Genomic DNA, 18,588 nt, shown 5'->3' on the forward strand with positions numbered 1-18,588 from the left:
ATTAAACTAGTGCATATTTTAACTACTGTTGTGGGGTGTTTTGTGCAGTCATTGTATCCTTAACATCTCTCCCCAATTGTATTTGAAGACTGCCCAAATTAACTGGAGCTCTGCTGACCCAAATTAGCAAACCAACTATCTATCAGTACTCAAAGGTACAGTTGTGCTCAAAAGTTTGCATACCCTGAAATAAATTGTTAAACATTGCCATTTATTTGGAAAATATGACTGGCCATGAAAGATTTCACCCACTCCTGCCAGAAACATTGTTTGGGATGCAAAGAAAAACCCACAAACAGCTTCAAGAGAAATAAAGGCTGCTCTGAAAAAAGAGTTTTTGTTGTTTCAAGGAGCAAAATAAGCTGATACTTAAACACAAATGACCTGCATGGTCAGCAAGTTGCAAGGAGAAATCTGTTACTGTGCCCATACCACAAAACAGACATCACCTATACAAGCCTCACAGCTTCTGGAGCAGTCAATTTGAGTGATGAGACCAAAATTTAACTTTAGTCACAATCAAAAATGCAATGCTTGGAGTGGAGTCAATAAGGCCTACGGTGAAAAGTACACAATCCCCACTGTAAAGCTTGGTGGTGGATCTCTTATGTTTTGGGGCTGCGTGAGCTCCAGTGGCACGAGGAAGTTAATACAAATTGATAAATTATTACAAAAGACTGCCCGCCAACAATGATGCTAAAGGGGGCAATACACATTAAGAAATAAAGGTTTGAAAACTTTTGAACAAGGATTATTTTCTTTATTTTCTTTTTTTGTTATGTTTTGCTTGATAGTTGTGCCAATCTGTTATGCCTTACATATTGACTTGAGGTCTATAAGAAATAAAATAAATTTGTTTTGCCTTCTGACTTATGTTTTCTTTAAAAAAATGGTACACATCTTGCAAATTCTCCCAAGGTATGCAAACTTTTAAGCACAACCCTACCTATTAAATTATTGGTCAAGACAATTTTAGATTCCTATTGAAAAAATAACCAAAACACCCCCCCCCCTCATTTTTTGGGGTTCCTGTTTAATGATGACCACAGTCCCTTATATAATGTCACATGGTACTAGTAACATATATTTTGGGTTTCAATTATGATGCTAGAACATAAATGCTGATAAATTATACTGTCCTAATTTACCTGAAGACCCAATATATCTTAATATTGACTATATGGATTTCTCAAATTTGATATCAAAATAGTAATTAAAGAGCAATTTCTAATTAAAACAAGTTTATAAAACATATTTCTATCCTACAATTTTTCACATTGTAAACTTTTGGTATTTCTTGTTTGTTTGTTTTTGCATCAAAATAAAATCTCAATGTGAAGCATGGTGAGGGTAACATGAGGATGTTTTTCATTTGTTTTTCATATTCAAGGGACTTGAAAATTGGTCAGGGTTGAGGACTAAATGGCTGGAGTCGAATAAAAGCCAATCCTACATATATATATATATATATATATATATATATATATATATATATATATATATATATATATATATATATATATATATATATACGTATATATATATATATATATATATACGTATATATATATATATATATATACGTATATATATATATATATATATATTAAAGAAACACATTATTTGAACAATGCATTGATCAGTCAATAATGCTTGCACTAAAGTGACAATCTGACAATCACCACTATATATTTTGCAGAATATTAATTTTTTATTTCATTAACAACATCCTCAATTCTGAAACTGAACTATCCACTCCATCAGAGATGACAACAGCTAACCTCACTGCAGCTGAAAACAATTCAGGCACCTAAGCAGACTAAAGCCAGTGCTTTGTAGTTAGTGTTTATTTATTAGTCACCTATAATAATTACCAAGAAGTTAATGGTCTTCTTGGTAACACTGCTGCAATGCTTGAGTTTAATTTGGCTATTTGCTTAAGTCATCATGTCTGTGTTTGTGTATATTGAATAGCTCTATGCTCTATTACTTTTAGTCAGCAGGAAATAAATTGTTTTCCCCAATTACATCACAAGATAATTAAAGATAATTACCTGCAATCCAAATGGAAGGAAATGTCAGAGTGCTGCATGTACTTCCAGTTTCAGTGATGTCACTTAAAGTATGGTGGCCATCTTGGAGGTAGCACTTCCAGAGTGTCTGACATTAAATGCTTCTCTGTGCTATTTAAGCACAATCTATACCTTGACAGATGGTCTTTTCAGTTTTCCTAGCACTCCTGTCAAGTCATACAACATTTATCAATGCGAATGCGTCTTCCTTGCCTGTTGACCCTGTTTGTTTCCGGTTCCTGATTTTGCATGCTCTTCTATACTCCTGTTTTGTTTGACCCTGCACCCATACATTACAGACTTAGCGGTCAGCCAGGGAAATCCATTAATCCCTGTGATCGTAGAGTCCCTCTACCTGATTTTGCTGATTACATTTCCCATCACCCCTTGAATGTTCAGATCTGTGTTTTTGACAAGTATTTTGAGTGACATTTAAGCACAGTTCACATCTCATATCTAGAATAGAATCATTTGAAAGCAGGGAGTGGCATAACTCCTCAGCTCTGGCTATCACCCACGAGCTAGTAGGATGACAAAGTCTGTAGATACCTCCAGTCAATAGATTTTAAACAGGACCCACTGTCTGAAAGCAAACAAGCCAGGGAGTTCCAGAACCTCACAATAAACAAATTAAAGATTCAGATACCTCTTCCTCCCCAAATTACTTACTGGTTTCATAACCCACTTTGTCATGTATTGTGCAACTAATGATCTATAGCAGCATAATTAATTTAGAACTCTACAGCAGCATGCTTGCCAGTTTACAGGCACTGAATCCAATTGGGCAAAACTATATCAAGAAGCAAGAAAAAAAAACACTGCCAATACAACAAATGATTTCATCAAGTTTTTATAAGGGAAGATTTTAGGTTGACCAAACTGACCCAACTTAGCATGTATTACACCTCCTAATAAGAAACTGAAGGGAGAAATGCCCTAAAACTGAAAGAAACTGCAGAACAAGCCTGGAAAAAGCGGAATGTGTAGTCAAAATTTCCATATGTAAAAGTTCAGAGTAGTACAAATGTTTCCAGTGAATCAGAACATTTAGGAGTTTTGTCTGATAAGTCCTTCATTCCATCTGAAGTTTACACTTGTGGAGAAGCTCATTCTCCTCATTATGTTTACTCATTTTATTGCTTACATAAAACAACTGACAATGTACACAGCAATGTCATTATTGAAATGTATGGCACTGTAGAATTATCTTACAATTGAAAACCAGAAAACCTTGATTTTAATGTTTCTACAGTTCCCAACAAAATGGCCACTTGTATAGGTCTCATTCGCGGTGAATAAAAAAAGGGAATTTTATGCATTACTTGGTATGTGAATAGCTGTACTCCAAGTACGTATGAGTCTTGCATTTTTTAAAGGATTGTGCTTTTCAAGGTAATTTTTTGTACTTTATAGCTATGCCTACAAATAGTATGCTTCAGCCAGGGGGTGGGGTGGGGTGTGGGGGGTCTCATGCAAATGTGCCGTTTACTGTTTATCGCCATCTAACTACACATACCAAAAATCAGTATGGCCTGAAACATGGCCAATGAGAACTATACTCAAATTATCTCTCTTTCATGTTCACCAGATTACTGATTACACACACCTGGACTCAATCATCTTCACAGCACTGTCTCACAGTATATAATGACTCTGAACAGACACATGCAATACAAAGTATATGCTCTGTGTCTCTTTCTAGCATTTTCACTCACTGATCGTTTCTCTGGTTTTGACCTTGTTTTGCTATTCAAATGTTTGACCTTGTCTGTTCCTGTTTATGCTGTTTGCTCATTGCATGACCTTGCTTGCTGTTTGACCATGATTTTGGATTACATTTTTTACATTTCCTAACACAATTTCAAAGATGTCATCTATACTAACAAACTGTAATAACTAATAAAATGTGTGCATATAAACAAAAACAAAATTTTTTTTTCAGGAATGTTCTTCATGAATATATATGAACGTTATAAATGAAAATGTCCCCGTACACACAAAAGAAAGTTCTGTTTATAATCAGGGATAAAATGCTTCTTAAAGGTGGATATGTGAATAGTTCCAAATACTGCACTGAAGTCCACTAGTACTGATTTTTTTAACATGTAAAAACAACATAAAAATGTATTAGATATGTATTATATAGATACAGTCGTATGCAAAACTTTAGGAACCCCTGACAATTTCCATGATTTACATTTATAAATATTTGGGTGTTTGGATCAGCAATTTTATTTTAATCTATCAAATAACTGAAGGACACAGAAATATTTCAGTAGTGAAATGAGGTTTATTGGATTAACAAAAATAGACAATGAAATGCAATGAAAATAGACAGGTGCATAAATTTGGGCACCCTTGCCATTTTGTTGATTTGAATACCTGTAACTACTTGGCACTGATTAATTGGAACACACAGTTGTTTTGGTGAGCTTTTTAAGCCTTGAACTTCATAGACAGGTGCATCCAATCATGAGAAAAGGTATTTAAGGTGGCCAAGTTGTTGCTCTCTTTGACTCTCCTCTGAAGAGTGGCAAGATGGAGGCCTCAAAACAACTGTCAAATAACCTGAAAACAAAGATTGTTCAACATTATGGTTTAGGGGACGGCTACAAAAAGTTATTGCACAGAAGCTGTCAATGTCCACTGTGAGGAACATATAGTAGTGAGGAAATGGAAGACCACAGGCACAGTTCTTGTTAAGGCCAGAAGTGGCAGGCCACGTAAAATATTGGAGAGGCAAAAGCGAAGGATGGTGAGAATGATCAAAAACAGCCCACAGACCACCTCCAAAGACCTACAACAGCAACTTGCTGCAGATGGTGTCACTGTGCATCATTCAACAATCCAGCGCACTTTGCACAAGGTGAAGCTGTACGGGTGAGTGATGCGAAAGAAGCCTTTTCTGCACACACGCCACAAACGGAGTCGCTTGAGGTACGCAAACATTTCAAACACTTGCTACCCACAGTAAAATTGGGTGGAGGTTCCATCGTGCTGTGGGGCTGTGTGGCCAGTGCTGGTACTGGGAAGCTGGTTAAAGTTTACCTAAGTTAAAGTTGAGGGTCACATGGATTCCACTCAGTATCAGCAGATTCTGAGAATAATGTCATTATTCTATGAGAATAATGTTGAGGAATCAGTCACAAAGTTGGAGTTACGCCGGGGCTGGATATTAACAACACAAAACACTGCTCAAAATCTACTTGGGCATTTATGCAGAGGAACAAGTACAATGTCTTGGAATGGCCATCCCAGTCCCCAGACCTGAATATCATTGAACATCTGTGGGGTGATTTGAAGCAGGCTGTCCATGCTCGGCAACCATCAATCCTAACTGAGCTGGAGATGTTTTGTAGGGAGGAATGGTCCAAAATACATTCAACCAGAATCCAGACATTCATTACAGGCTATAGGAAGCGTTTAGAGGCTGTTATTTCTGCTAAAGGAGGCTCTACTAAATATTGATGTGATTTTTCTGTTGGGGTGCCCAAATATTTGCACCTCTCTAATTTAGTTTTGATGCATAATGCACATTTTCTGTTAATCCAATAAACCTCATTTCACTACTGAAATATTACTGTGTCCTTTAGTTATTTGATATCAAAATGTGTCCATGTATCCAAACACCCAGATATTTATAAATGAAAATCATGGATTGTTGAAAATCATAATTGTCAGGGGTTCCTAAACTTTTGCATATGACTGTACATATACTAAACTAAAAACGTATAGCTCAAACTGCTGGACTACAGTATTTATAATAATGAATCTAATAATTTATAATAAATCTAAAATTTTAATAAGTAGTATTCTTAGCTTAATAGTTTAAATAGCATACACAATTAAAGCTTGAGGCTGCTTTACAGAATCAGACACGTCTAAAACATGACAGAAAATTGGTCGCAGCCTAAAAAATGGTTTAGTGTTTATTCTATCTGTGATCTATCAGTTATGACGTAATAAAGTACTTTTTAAGAGCACGATTGGCTGCTACATCCCTACAAACTGTCCTCTCTGTAGAGGGCGTGGTCTTTGCTTGGATCTCCGGCCTACTTTATTACGTCACCAGATTCGGTTCTCAGTCAGCTCGCGCTGTCCGCTACATCAGTTCAGGTGATCGAGTTTCATTTGAATCACACGACCCCGCTTTTTTTTTTTACTTTGTAAAACCTTCTAGGTGAAAGCGCACGAATCGGTTTTTGTGCTGACATTCGCGAACAACCTCAGAATAATCTCATAATCCCCGTTTGCACACACAAGGGTGAAAACTGGGAACCTTAGAACTTCACGCGGATCCTACTATTGAGTAAGAAAGACAAGAGACAAAAAAGGCCTGTTTCTGTGGCGGAAAACAGGGACCTGGGGTTCAGAGGCACTGACGCACCTAAAGCGCATTGTTAAGCCGGACTGTATCCGTACTGACACGCTGGAAAAAGCAAAGTGGAGAGGAAAAGCAAAGTGACAATTGTGTAGCCGGATCTCTTGAGCTAACAGTAACGATCATCCGCAGTTTTTATTCTGTACCACCATTTGACTTGACAAGTCTGTGATCCAGGAGCAGCCTACATCTGTTTTAGATCACAGGGGCTTTGTGTCGGGTCGAGCGCATAAGAACAAGTCGTACCGGAGTCTCTGCAAAGGCGCTTCAAAGTGTATGGAGCTGAACTTATTATTCTGAAGTGCTCGCGCGTTTCTACAGGATTTTCGGTTCACGGCTTGCACCATGGCAAAGCCAGCCAGTTCATGGATACTCTTAGTGGTTCTTATGAACACACCAGGTACGTACCGTTGCGCTCTAGGGGTCAGAATGTGTTAATAAAAGCAATCAATACCGACTTTTATTTTGCGCGTAACGCAATATGACAGGGTCACTTAAACCCAGCTCCCATTATGCGTGTTTGGCATGAACCCGAGTAGGAGGATACTACAAAATGAAATGTAACGAATTTAAGAGACAGTCTGAACGCAAGCACCCTGGTTTGGCATTCAGTGCAGGAGGAAGATGGCGACAGGGATGCGATGCGATGCGGCACGACTCCATAAAATGTTCCAGCCAGTTAAGAGATAGTCGTCTTAAGAAAGAAGGATAAAGATCACTGTTAGGAAGTTATAACCACTTCATAAGATTTCGCAAGATGTCTTTCCTATGATGAATTTTTCCATGTTCGTGTATTCTATCATGTATCATTTAATGCAATCACTTTTTTCAGAGTAATTCAACAGAACACTATATACAGTACATATATATTAAACACGATTTTTAAGTCATTCGTTGTTCACACAGTTTTCTTTAGTTAAGTGGTTCTTCAAACCATCTCTGACACTTTATTTTAAGGATTTTCCTAGAAGGAATAAACTATATAAAAAAAACTCAGTAGGGTGTTCAATAAAACTAATTTTCCAACTTAACTTGTGTTCAAAATGTCTCCAAACGTATGATTATTATTATTATTATTATTATTATTATTATTATTATTATTATTATTATTATTATTATAACTACTACTTTTATTATAATTAGTATTCATATTATTATTATTATTATTATTATTATTATTATTATTATTATTATAGCTAGTCTGTGTAAAGTGTAAACCTACTAATATAACATGTCATCAGGCTTGAATCTTATCTTCTCAATAGCCTCTGCTGGCCTTGCTTTATGGGAAAATGAGAAAACAGCACATAAAACACTGAATGTAACACTGAAGGTGTAGAATTCGAAAGAGATGAAGATGTACATGCCGTTGTCCAGCTGTCATTTTCCTCTGAGACTTAAACAACAAACCCATTTTTCTCAATAAAGCCACTGTTAAATAAACTACTATTTAGAAAAACCTTTCTCAGTGAATATCACACCACTCTCTCTAACTGCTAGTGCTGTAAGCAGAGTGAGGTCAAGAAAACTCCTTGCTCTTGAGAGAGCTTGCCTTCAGCTTCTTTGGCTTCTTTGTCAAATTTAACTTAGATTCAAATCTCATTTAACCTTGGGTAGATAATTTCTTTGTACAGACAGACCGGAAACAATGGATGGAGCATGTGTCAAACTTATTAAAGATTGCACCCAGTTTTTCTTCTCATGCAGTCATTTCCAGAGTATTACTGTTAAAATGAATTACATTTTACAAACCAGTCCTTATGGGCTTTTTCTGCATTGTTTCAAAATGTCTGTAATTCTTTGCTGAGCCACAGCCTTCCTTCTCCCATGATTAGTACAAGTCTTTCACTTTACAGGCAATTTGTTTGCAAGCTGCGACTTGTGATTTCAAGCTGTAGAAATGTAAATCCACACACAGACACAGCTGGGTGAGGCTGTGAGCTTGCACAAAGAGGCAATGTCTGAGATCTGTACAGCTTGATCTCTGAATACACAACATAGCCAATCCCCATTGTCAAATCCAGCACATTTAGGATAGTCTACAATATTAATTGTGTACAAAACATGTATTTAAATTATCAGGATGAAAATTGCCTCCTGTAATTAGTAGCTGCGGAGGCTGAGCTTTTTGGCATATAGTCGTTACATATAGTTATTTGTCTCAGAACCAGACATTTGTATCAGAGTACAGAAATTTCACAACAAAGTGTGTTCACATAAGTAACAGAGTTAGGAGTATTTTGTAGCCCAGGATTAAAGCAGACTGATGAATTATGTGAACATGCTGCATCTTGTTTTACCCATCACGGCAAGCTACAGCACATTGGGGAAATATGGTTTCAGGTTCTTTCTGTTAACTCTTTGTTAACAGAAAGATTTCACACATTCCACATTAAGTTCATGGTTCAGTCTTATCAAGTTTGAATGTATTATCAGGATAATATACTTATGATTTGTTCATGTAATTAGGACTGGGGATTGCACTTGGCATGCTTGACTGTTGACAGAAGGGTAGGAGTCAGGCCAGATTATTTATGAACTAGATATGGTCTGTTTGGCAGATTTTTTTTTAAGATTCAGTCTGTTTCCATTTATAGTTATTCTTTAAAACAGAAATACCACATGCATATATTTATAGATCCTTTCATAAACCCAACACTTTGATAGACAAATCATTTAGGATAAGTAATGTAAGTTATTATTTCCCCTGATTTGTCACATCAGATGAAAATATCTGTAAAGCTTTTCTAGGGGTTTGGTTTATTGGCTTTCTACTCTGACAGAAATAAAGTTTGCTTTTGTTAAAAAATTGTTAGGTCACTATTTTTTGTCATTAAGTTATATATAAAATATATCAGTTCAAAGATGACATTTCAAGGTTTATCTGTGTGGTAGTGATCAGGTTAATCCTCTGAGTGCAGTGTGGTCTGATGCCTTAAAAACAGTACAATAAAGAAAAGAACACATATAATAATGCACATTGATTCAGCTGTTTTTAGACCAGATGAACAACCTTGCTTCATTTGAACAAAATCCTCGATAGTTTATAAGCCCTTTCTCTGAAAAAAGGTTACAACCATTAACCTCATTACAATTTAAAGATTGTATTTTTAAAATGGAAACATTTTGGAATTCAATTTTGGAACGGATGTGGTTGCAAAAATGTATACTGATGTTTGGGTTTTGCCTGAAAGTATTATGTGAAATTTTTTTTTGGACCACAGTAGAGATCGGGATTAGTTGCTGGCCCAAGGCAATCACATTTTCGGTCTTTTGAAGCTGTTCTGTCAGAGAGCTTGGGAAAAGAAGACAGGAGTACACTTTAAATTTTCACCACTTTTATAAGCCTTCTGATTGCAAAGAACAAGGCTTGTTTTTACATTACATGTCATGATAAACATTATCATTTTCATTACCAGATAATAGAGAAGGACAGGGAATTGACAGTTATAGCCACCTCTGATTGGGAATGTTGTGGTAACTGCTCTTTACTCACAAAAACAGGAATTCATTTCTCGTTTTCAATTCATTCTTTGATTACTAGTTGACAGCAATATTTATGTTTGAGTGGCATTTGCAGCTGTTTACATTCATTTGATGAGCAGTAGACACCCTGGACACCTTGGCAGTAGACAGATACAGGATAGGAAATGGGAAAAATTCAGGGGGCTTGTTGTGTGGCACTTGTGTTTACTCTTCTTTAGAAGCAAGCATAACGATACAGTCATTCACCTTTAGGATAATCAATGAGGTTGAGGTCAAAGATCTGGCCTATTAAAGTCAAGCTCTTTTGAAGTGCTAAGTGATATACATCCTGTTGTGACCTTTACAATAGAATCCAGACCAGCAGTATCTGTGATGTGTAGGAATGTATTCAATCAAGGGTGATTGGTCACATCTTCCACATTGCCTTTGTAAAACTGATTTAAAGAGAAAGTGGCACGTGGTACAGATATTCACACAACTGGTATTTCCATTGCTTGCTTTCAGAGACTTTGATATTTTTACTGAGTGAAGCCTGCTGTTAATGATGCTACAAATTGGACTCTCAGCATCATCTCAAATTTAAATCAGTTCCCAGTGAACACTCCAATCAGAATGATCTGTGCTTACAATAGCTCTGATTATGTGTGTCTTATTCCTGTATATAATTGAAAACAGCACTTCAAAAAGCATCAAGTGGAAACATCACAGAAATTAAGTGACGTGACGTGACATACGGCTTTGTATTGTGACCCATACACAGAATTTGTTCTCTGCGTTTAACCCATCCAAAGTGCGCGCACACACGGCAGTGAACACACACACACAGTGAACACACACCCGAAGCAGTGGGCAGCCATTTATGCCTGGGGAGCAGTTGGGGGTTCGGTGCCTTGCTCAAGGGCACCTCAGTCGTGGCCGGCCCGAGACTCGAACCCACAACTTTAGGGTTAGGAGTCAGACTCTCTAACTATGAGGCCACTAATGATCAATAATGAGATTGTTTCTAAAAATATATATTTGCTTTTTTTTTTAGGATAGTTTGTTATTCCTTTCTCCCAAGGTATAAGCAACTTATTAATTCACATAATGTAGCAGATACAATATTTGGGAAATGTGTCATCCCTGGAAAATGTGTGTCTGAGAGCGAGAGTGAGTGAGTGAGAGTGTGAGAGAGAGTGTGAGAGAGAGAGAGAGAGAGAGAGAGAGTGAGTGAGAGAGTGAGTGAGTGAGTGAGAGAGAGAGATTTGAAATCTAAAGAACAGAACATACAAATCTAAGGGAATTAATTTCCATTTCTTATTATATAGAGGTTCAATCACAAAGAGGCTCTTCTACGTTACCTGTGATGTATCACATTGGTTATATGTCTTTAAAGACAAAATGGTCTGTTCTTCACTAGCAGAACACTTGATGTATGCTGGATATGGCAAAGTGGATGCCTTCTTCACACAGGAATGAGGTCTTTGAGGTCTGCCAGACCTTTCACCAAGGTGAAAGTTGAAAGTCTTTCACCAGGGTTAGGAGGATCATATCAACCAAATATTTAATGGAAAGTATTTACATATTAGTAGCTAGGATGGCAAAAAACCCAGATAATAGTCCAGAAATTATAATTTTAAGATTTAAGATTTAATAGTCCAATTTATATAAAATGCAATAGCTTTTTTTAAATTAAAAATGGGAATTACAATGACATAATTGCAATTACAAATGGGAATCTGTCTGGCTTGGAAGTGTAATCCAAGTAGAAATTTGGCAACATGCAAATTTAACAAATGTCAGCCTCTGCTCAGATTAGACACCATACGGGCCACCTGTTTGGTGCCCAGAGTGTGAACGATGCTGCTTGTAAACTACAGACTGAAAATTAATTGCAATTAGCCACCCAGGTATTCCTCAGTATGATATTTACAACAAACAGCAGTTCACTGTTTGTTCTAGATACAAATATCTTTCTACTATTCCAGCCAGCCATTCTATGTTGGCTATATAAGGATTTTCTCTGGGTGAAGATGTATGTGTTACAAAGTATGATGCTTCGATTTAGTTTTTGAATCGATTTCCATGTCTTCATGGCCCTAATATAGGTATAATTGCTGAACAGAAACATCTGTTTTGCTCTGAAAGCTAATGAACAGATACAGGGGGAAGAGCATGAAGACTGTTGACCAGAAACAGGTGTGTTTTCGGAAGGTCACTGCCTGCAAATGAGAGAAAATCTGTTCTGCTCATCAGCCATATCTCAGTGAGTGTTTTCTTAACTGCAAGGGTTGCTGTAAGGAAGACGGCATTTTTTTCTCACCGTTTTTCTTGGTCTGTTTATCTGTCCTTGAGAGAAAGCCTGTGTGAAAAGGATATGTGTATTTGCTAGACATTGACACATGGCGTGGCATTTGGCAGATGTACTGTGTGTAATTCTCAGATGTGTGTTAAGTAATTATACAGACATTCAGATGGTTTGAAGGGGGAGCGGGGGTGACTGACCTGGCTTTTATGATATGACTGGGTTAATTTCTTGCTGTGCTGTTAGAATGGTTGTGCTCTTGGCCAGGGAAGAGCAGCAATAAAGCTCTTAGTAGGACTGGGGATTCTTTTAGAACATTGAAGATTAAGGCTAAAAATATTTTAAGAGAACCAGCATGTAAAATACTTTATCATTTGATTTTTATGTTTTTCTTCTTTTGTCATGGATGTGGACATTTAGTTTAGAGGTGAACTCTTCTGTTCCTGAGAACAAGCTGCATGAATAAACACGCAGGAGCACCACACATATAGAGCACAAATAAATGATTAAGTACAAGTATACATTAAATATTCATTTCCTAAGGCTGCGAAGTGTGTAATGATGCAGAAGTAATGGACTTCGAAAGCATGAAGTAGCCCTGAAGGTGAAGAAGTTCACCTCTTATTATGGTGCCTGTGTGCGTGAATTTGTGTGCACTTTCTTAGTGGCTGCATGACTTAACTTCTACTATGGTTTTAGTCTTAAGACCTCGCTACAATTTTTTGCTTTAAACTTTGAAGCCATAGAAAATCAGTGACCAAGAACCGGTATTGCTTGCCCTGTTTTTATCTGGTCTTAGAGTGATTTAATGATTCTTATCTTGATTCAGAGATTAGATGTTTAAGTCCTTCACCCTTAGCTCTGGCCTGTATAGAGAGATCAGCTAGAATGATGTCCTGGTGTATTTAACTTAATTGCAGATATGGGCTGGACATTCATTGTTAAAATTAATTTCAGGCTTTTATAAATAGACACAACTCATTTATTCTCTTATGATTCTATTACTTTCTTGACTTGCCTTTCTGTTTCTTCTCTCACTTCCTGCTCTTCTGTCTCTCTCTGCAGCCAGCACTAGGTTTGCTTAAACATAATGTATTCAGGATAATAAACCTTATGCTGTAAACCAAATTACCTGACTTTTAAAGTAAGGAATTTACAATCTATTTCATATTATATTTCTGGCAGAAATATTTATTAACCAGTACTTCCAGATTGAAATTGACTTTTTAAACCTATTAAAAACAAATGGTTCACCAGTTGGCTCATTCCAGCTGTTCTTGAGCTCCCATATAAGGGAAAGGTAACCTATGGTTGGCAAGCAGTACTCAAGTCCAAAATATTTTCAGGGTAACAGCAGTTAGTGAGATAATTGGACATTAACTTTTAAGAAACTGGATCATTCCTGGCCAGCTCTTTTAAAATGTGTGCATTATTTTAGACTAAACCAATATAACCATGCTTCAGCCAGAAACAGGTTTATTTATTGTAATGTTACTGCAGTCATATGCTTTCATTGGGTAAAACTTGCCATGTGATCACTTAACTACATAAAAGCTTGTCAAGGGAATATAGAAAATGGATGAATATACCTGCCATTTCATTTGAAATGTGTTAATGGAGGTGGGTGGGGGGTAGATGAGCGGAGATATAGATAGAGAGAGAAAGTAAGAGGTGAGTGAATAGACTGTGATCTGCTGTGAGGAGCTGTTGTTGTCATGAACATCTAGAGGCATGTGCTGTTTTATGATCCTCGCAGTCTTTGAATCTACCTTTCTATTTCTGTCTCTGTATCTTTTAGAAATATACAATTGAAGCCAAATGTTTGCATAAACCTAGGCTCATTTATTCATGGGATCCTGCCACTGGACCATCAGGAAGCTTTTACATCACTTTATGCTATATTATATATATCACACTGTTTACATACACCAAACCCGTATTGAAGAAGCATGCTGCTACAGGCAGTTTAGAGACAGTTGGTTGGAAGAAACCCAAAACACAACTTTTGTATCCTCTGTAGCTGTGTGTCTCTGAACCATTGTTGAATCTTTCCAAGTTTCTGAACATGGACTTGAGCTAGATCTGATCATGCCTACACTATTTCCTCCAACATAGCTGTATTCGCAATGCAACAACACCAACAAACTGATTGGATTTGGACTAACTAAGGTATTAGAATAAACATTAAAATGACACAAGATTGGGTAAAGATACAGGGCATGGAACACACAGGGTTGAGAGCCTGCAGTTTGGCATTGATCCTTCTGTGGCCCAGTAGAAGGGATAATGCTAAAGTAACCATTGCCATCAGCTATTGATTTTCCCATTTCAGGCTGAGTGGTTGTGCACTGTTACCTTGTAGAAGAAAAATAAAAAAATTGCCTTAATATTTACTCAGATATTCTCTAATCAGTCTAGTGTTTTGTGTATGATCAAGCAAACTTAATTTGCTTATGTTATTGCAAACGTTAAGAATAGCTTTATTTCGTGGGTGGACAAATGGGAGGGAAAGCTGTACAGTTGAAAATTTAATTTGTTTATTGATGTCTTGGAGAGGAGAGAAAGAATGGAGGATGAGAGACAACGCGTAAAAAATGTCTGTGTCAGTTGGATTGGTAATATGAAAGGAAAAAGCTTGGGTCAGTGGGACATTTATTATTAAGTGATTAACAGAACATGAGGTTTAAGAGAGGGGTTAAGGGAGTAAATCAGCCTGTGCTAGAGGGTGTGGCTCTCATTCATCACAATAGAGCTGTGTCACAAGTAGTCTCTGTTTTATCTGTGACAAACATTTGCACTGACATTTGAAAGGCTTGTAATATGATCCAGTGGGTCATATAATCTATGGCCAGGTTGTGAGGGGGTAAAATGGAAAAAGGGGAAACGGTTTCAAGAATACGTGGCACATAAATAATTGCTTATGGTCTCAATTTGTTTTACTCGTTCTGTATAGAATCTATTTCTAAGTACCCACAATACACCATCCATTTGAATGAAGAGTGAAGTCAGGCATTAATCCTACACTGATAATGAATTGACTTTATCCAAGCTCTCAGACACAGTTCCTCTCCCTAAGGGGACGCCAGAGACATAAGTACTCATTTTATCCTAGCAATCAATCTGTCTCCACCCGTCTGTCACCGATACTTAAACTACCCCTAACCTTTTATACCTAATTTTAACTATATTTTGTTTATCTTTCTAACAGTCAATTTTTTCTTGTGAACCCAAAACATTTTTTAAATCATATTTACATTGTGTTTAAAATGCTTGTAATTTAAATATGACAACAAGATTTTTTTGAGCTTGGAATTATTACCATAATTCACTTTCTGTGTTTTTAAGTATATTTCAAGCTTATACTGTTTAAAAATCTAAAGAGAACCCGAGCCAATAGGCAATTTACTGCTAAGCAGTGATCAGGAGATGAGGGTTTAAGTAGACCCCACCCTGAAGCCGTCAAACTGTACTCATTGTAGATTTCTCCTGTAATTAGTGTAGACCCCTCCTTGATTACTAACAGCCTAACAAGTGGTTTTGTGCCAGAAGAGCGACTCAGGAGGTTAGAATCTGGCATGGCACTGGAAGGCTTGGCATAACTATGGCATTAACCAGTAAGAGAGCTAGAAGTAGATTAAGTACTGCTGTGGAAATTAATGGGAGATTGTTAGTGGTATGAGCCAAATCTGTTGAACCATAGACTGCCAAAGTTATATCTGGATGGTGAGATGGAGGGTTACTTACTTGTGCAGATAAAAATCCCACACAATGTCATGTATGCTTAGCTAAAATCAATTTTGAACCATACTATGCCAACATAACCTTGACCTCCTCCTCCTACACCAGTGTTAGGTTAGCAGAATAATTACATTTTCAACCCAGAAATTCTCTTTCTGAAGAAATCCTTGGCTTTCTTTTGGTGCATCCATCAGACACTCAAAGCAGGAACTCAGATCTCAGCAGACTAGGTTGGCCTGACTTGTGGATCCTGCTTTTGCCATTAGGAATCTGTGTAGTTTCACTGTTAACAAAAAGAAAAGCTGTGTGTTTCAATGACCAAACCTAACCAGGATTATTTAAAAAAGAAAGAATGAAATGAGATTTATGAGCTCATAATTTTTATTCCACATCCAGACCTTTTAGAAGCTAATATTGAACCGCTTGAAGCCAACCCTGTTTATGCTTGTCTTATAAACAATGACATATGAGTTAATGGAGTTTCCTTTTTAATTAATGGAAGAAACATAAAAACAGTTGGCTGTGTGTGTGTGTGTGTGTGTGTGTGTGTGTGTGTGTGTGTGTGTGTGTGTGTGTGTGTGTGTGTGTGTGTGTGTGTGTGTGTTTGTGTGTGGACTGATTTACGCATTGGCTCAGTGGGGGATGGAGGCCAGAGTGCTTTGGGATTGCTGCAGCTCTGAATGAGCCATGTTGGAAGCGTGACATAGGTTCACTATAACAGCGTTTTTTTTCTGGCATTCCTTTTCTTTTAGTTTCATTAGACTGTGGTGCATTATCAAATGCTTCCAGGCCCTAAAATCCACTGAATTATCTTCGTTGAGCCAGCATTCAGATATAGCTCCCAAAATACCCCAAATGCATTTCTGCATTAAGTACTGTATGGTCAATAAAAACTGATTAGAAACAGGTATAGACCTAACACTTCTTGAGTACTATTTTGTTTTATAATATCTTGTGCAATCATTTTTAGTAACTTTAGTAATTTTAGTGATTTTTATGAATTTTCCTGTAAGAGACCTAGTCTGGCATACATGGTACAGTACATTTTCGTTTTCCTTTTTTTTTGTTTTTCATTTACTTGTAAATAAAAAAGTCATGCAATTAAATATACTTACAAGTCTGATTTATTCTATATGTTGCTCAACAACTCCTCAACACATTTACACAAAACCTGTGATATAAAATGTCATCATTTATAACAAGAATGAATGCCAAGCTACAGACTTCAGAACCAGTAAAATAAATAGTGCCTATTTTTGTGAATGCTTTAAAAGTTATGTTTGAACTACAAAATTTCATCATGTGATAACCTTTAATGGTGTGCATGCGAATAATGGGTAGGTCATATGTATATTTAGTATAAAAACTCACTGAATAAACACTGAAAAATATTTATTGGTTACCCCTGTTTTAGTGAGTTAATTCCCCCAGGAGGACTGCAGGGATTTTTCTTTTTCTGGCCTTTATTAATATATTCTTCTGCTTTATTGTCAGAGCTATTTATTTTTTTACCTTAATGCCCTTAGCTTCTGGATGGGAAGAGGTGGGATTGCGGGAATTTATTTATTTATTTAATTATTTATTTATTTTTTGTGTGTGTGTCTGTGAGAGAGAGAGAGAGAGAGAGCGAGAGAGAGAGAGAGAGAGAGAGAGCAATGGAAATTGTGTGCACATATGTATATATACACATGGCTGTGCACTTGTGAGTACATGTGAGGAAGAGTATATTGTGGCTCTGCAACAGAGTAAGCTTCATTTTCCCTGCCCCACTCCCCCTGATCCTGACCCACATTTTCTCTTACATCTCTCTTGCACTATACCTCTCCCTCTCTCTCTCTCTCTCGCTCTCTCTCTCTCTCTCACACTCTCTCACTCTTTTTTCTGTCCTTCCCCCTGTGTCTCTATCCCCTCACTAACTGCTCACACTTTCTCCATTTTTAATTGCAGCACTAAGGCCATCTGTTTGGCCAGGGTTTGTCACCATGGAGATGCTGGGAAGCTTTTCGGATTTGTAGTGCGCTGACCGGCAGGGCCAGAGGGGTCAATCATATATGGAGTGGGTGGCAGTTATAGGGGCACCAGAACTGTACCAATAAACATAGATGGACATTGTCTTCTATAGATATCTTAGAAATTATGTTAATACCTGCTTGCATTAATGCAGGTCAGGCCAAATGGCACAAAGCTCAAACACAGTGGATGGTAAATTGCTTTAATCATGATAAATATGTTTAACTGGTTAAAACTGACACATTTTGCTAAAACTTACAGTGTCATTTAAAAAGCTGCTAAATGTGACGCCTTACTAGTCATTGTTGACTTGTTTATTGTTCTCAAAGGAATATGTGCTGCTTGTCAGGGAGTAGATTAATTAGGTGCCTTTTGAAAAACTGCACAAGTGGTTTGAACATTTTCAAAAATTTCTGCACTTGTTTTCAAACCCTATACTGTAATTTATTAAATTATAAGAACAAAAATAAAATGGAAAAGGTAAGGGTATGGTTCAAACTGAGTTATTAAGTTATCTCTATTGTCTTCATGTGCTGTTAGTTATAAATTGACCTGCCATTTTTTATCTAACCTTTTAGTAGCTAGTAAGATTGTTTGAAATGTTATCCTGTGTGACA

The 18,588-nt window shown here is 37.0% G+C and overlaps 1 protein-coding gene across 4 annotated transcripts in view; it reads left to right on the forward strand.

Annotated features, from left to right (window-relative positions):
- The first annotated feature begins 6,129 nt into the window (after positions 1-6,129).
- nectin1b (nectin cell adhesion molecule 1b) overlaps positions 6,130-18,588 on the forward strand; it is a 97,128-nt gene continuing 84,669 nt past the window's right edge. For 3 of the 4 annotated variants that reach the window (XM_027132603.2, XM_027132602.2, XM_027132604.2), the window contains exon 1: positions 6,130-6,853. In XM_027132603.2, the coding sequence (XP_026988404.2) occupies positions 6,799-6,853 (55 nt within the window). In that variant the 5' untranslated portion in view covers positions 6,130-6,798. The remainder of the gene's footprint in view (positions 6,854-18,588) is intronic. The other variant, XM_027132601.2, reaches the window with a different exon arrangement.

The sequence above is a fragment of the Tachysurus fulvidraco genome, chromosome 13, assembly GCF_022655615.1.
Source record: "Tachysurus fulvidraco isolate hzauxx_2018 chromosome 13, HZAU_PFXX_2.0, whole genome shotgun sequence".
NCBI classification, from domain to species: domain Eukaryota; kingdom Metazoa; phylum Chordata; class Actinopteri; order Siluriformes; family Bagridae; genus Tachysurus; species Tachysurus fulvidraco.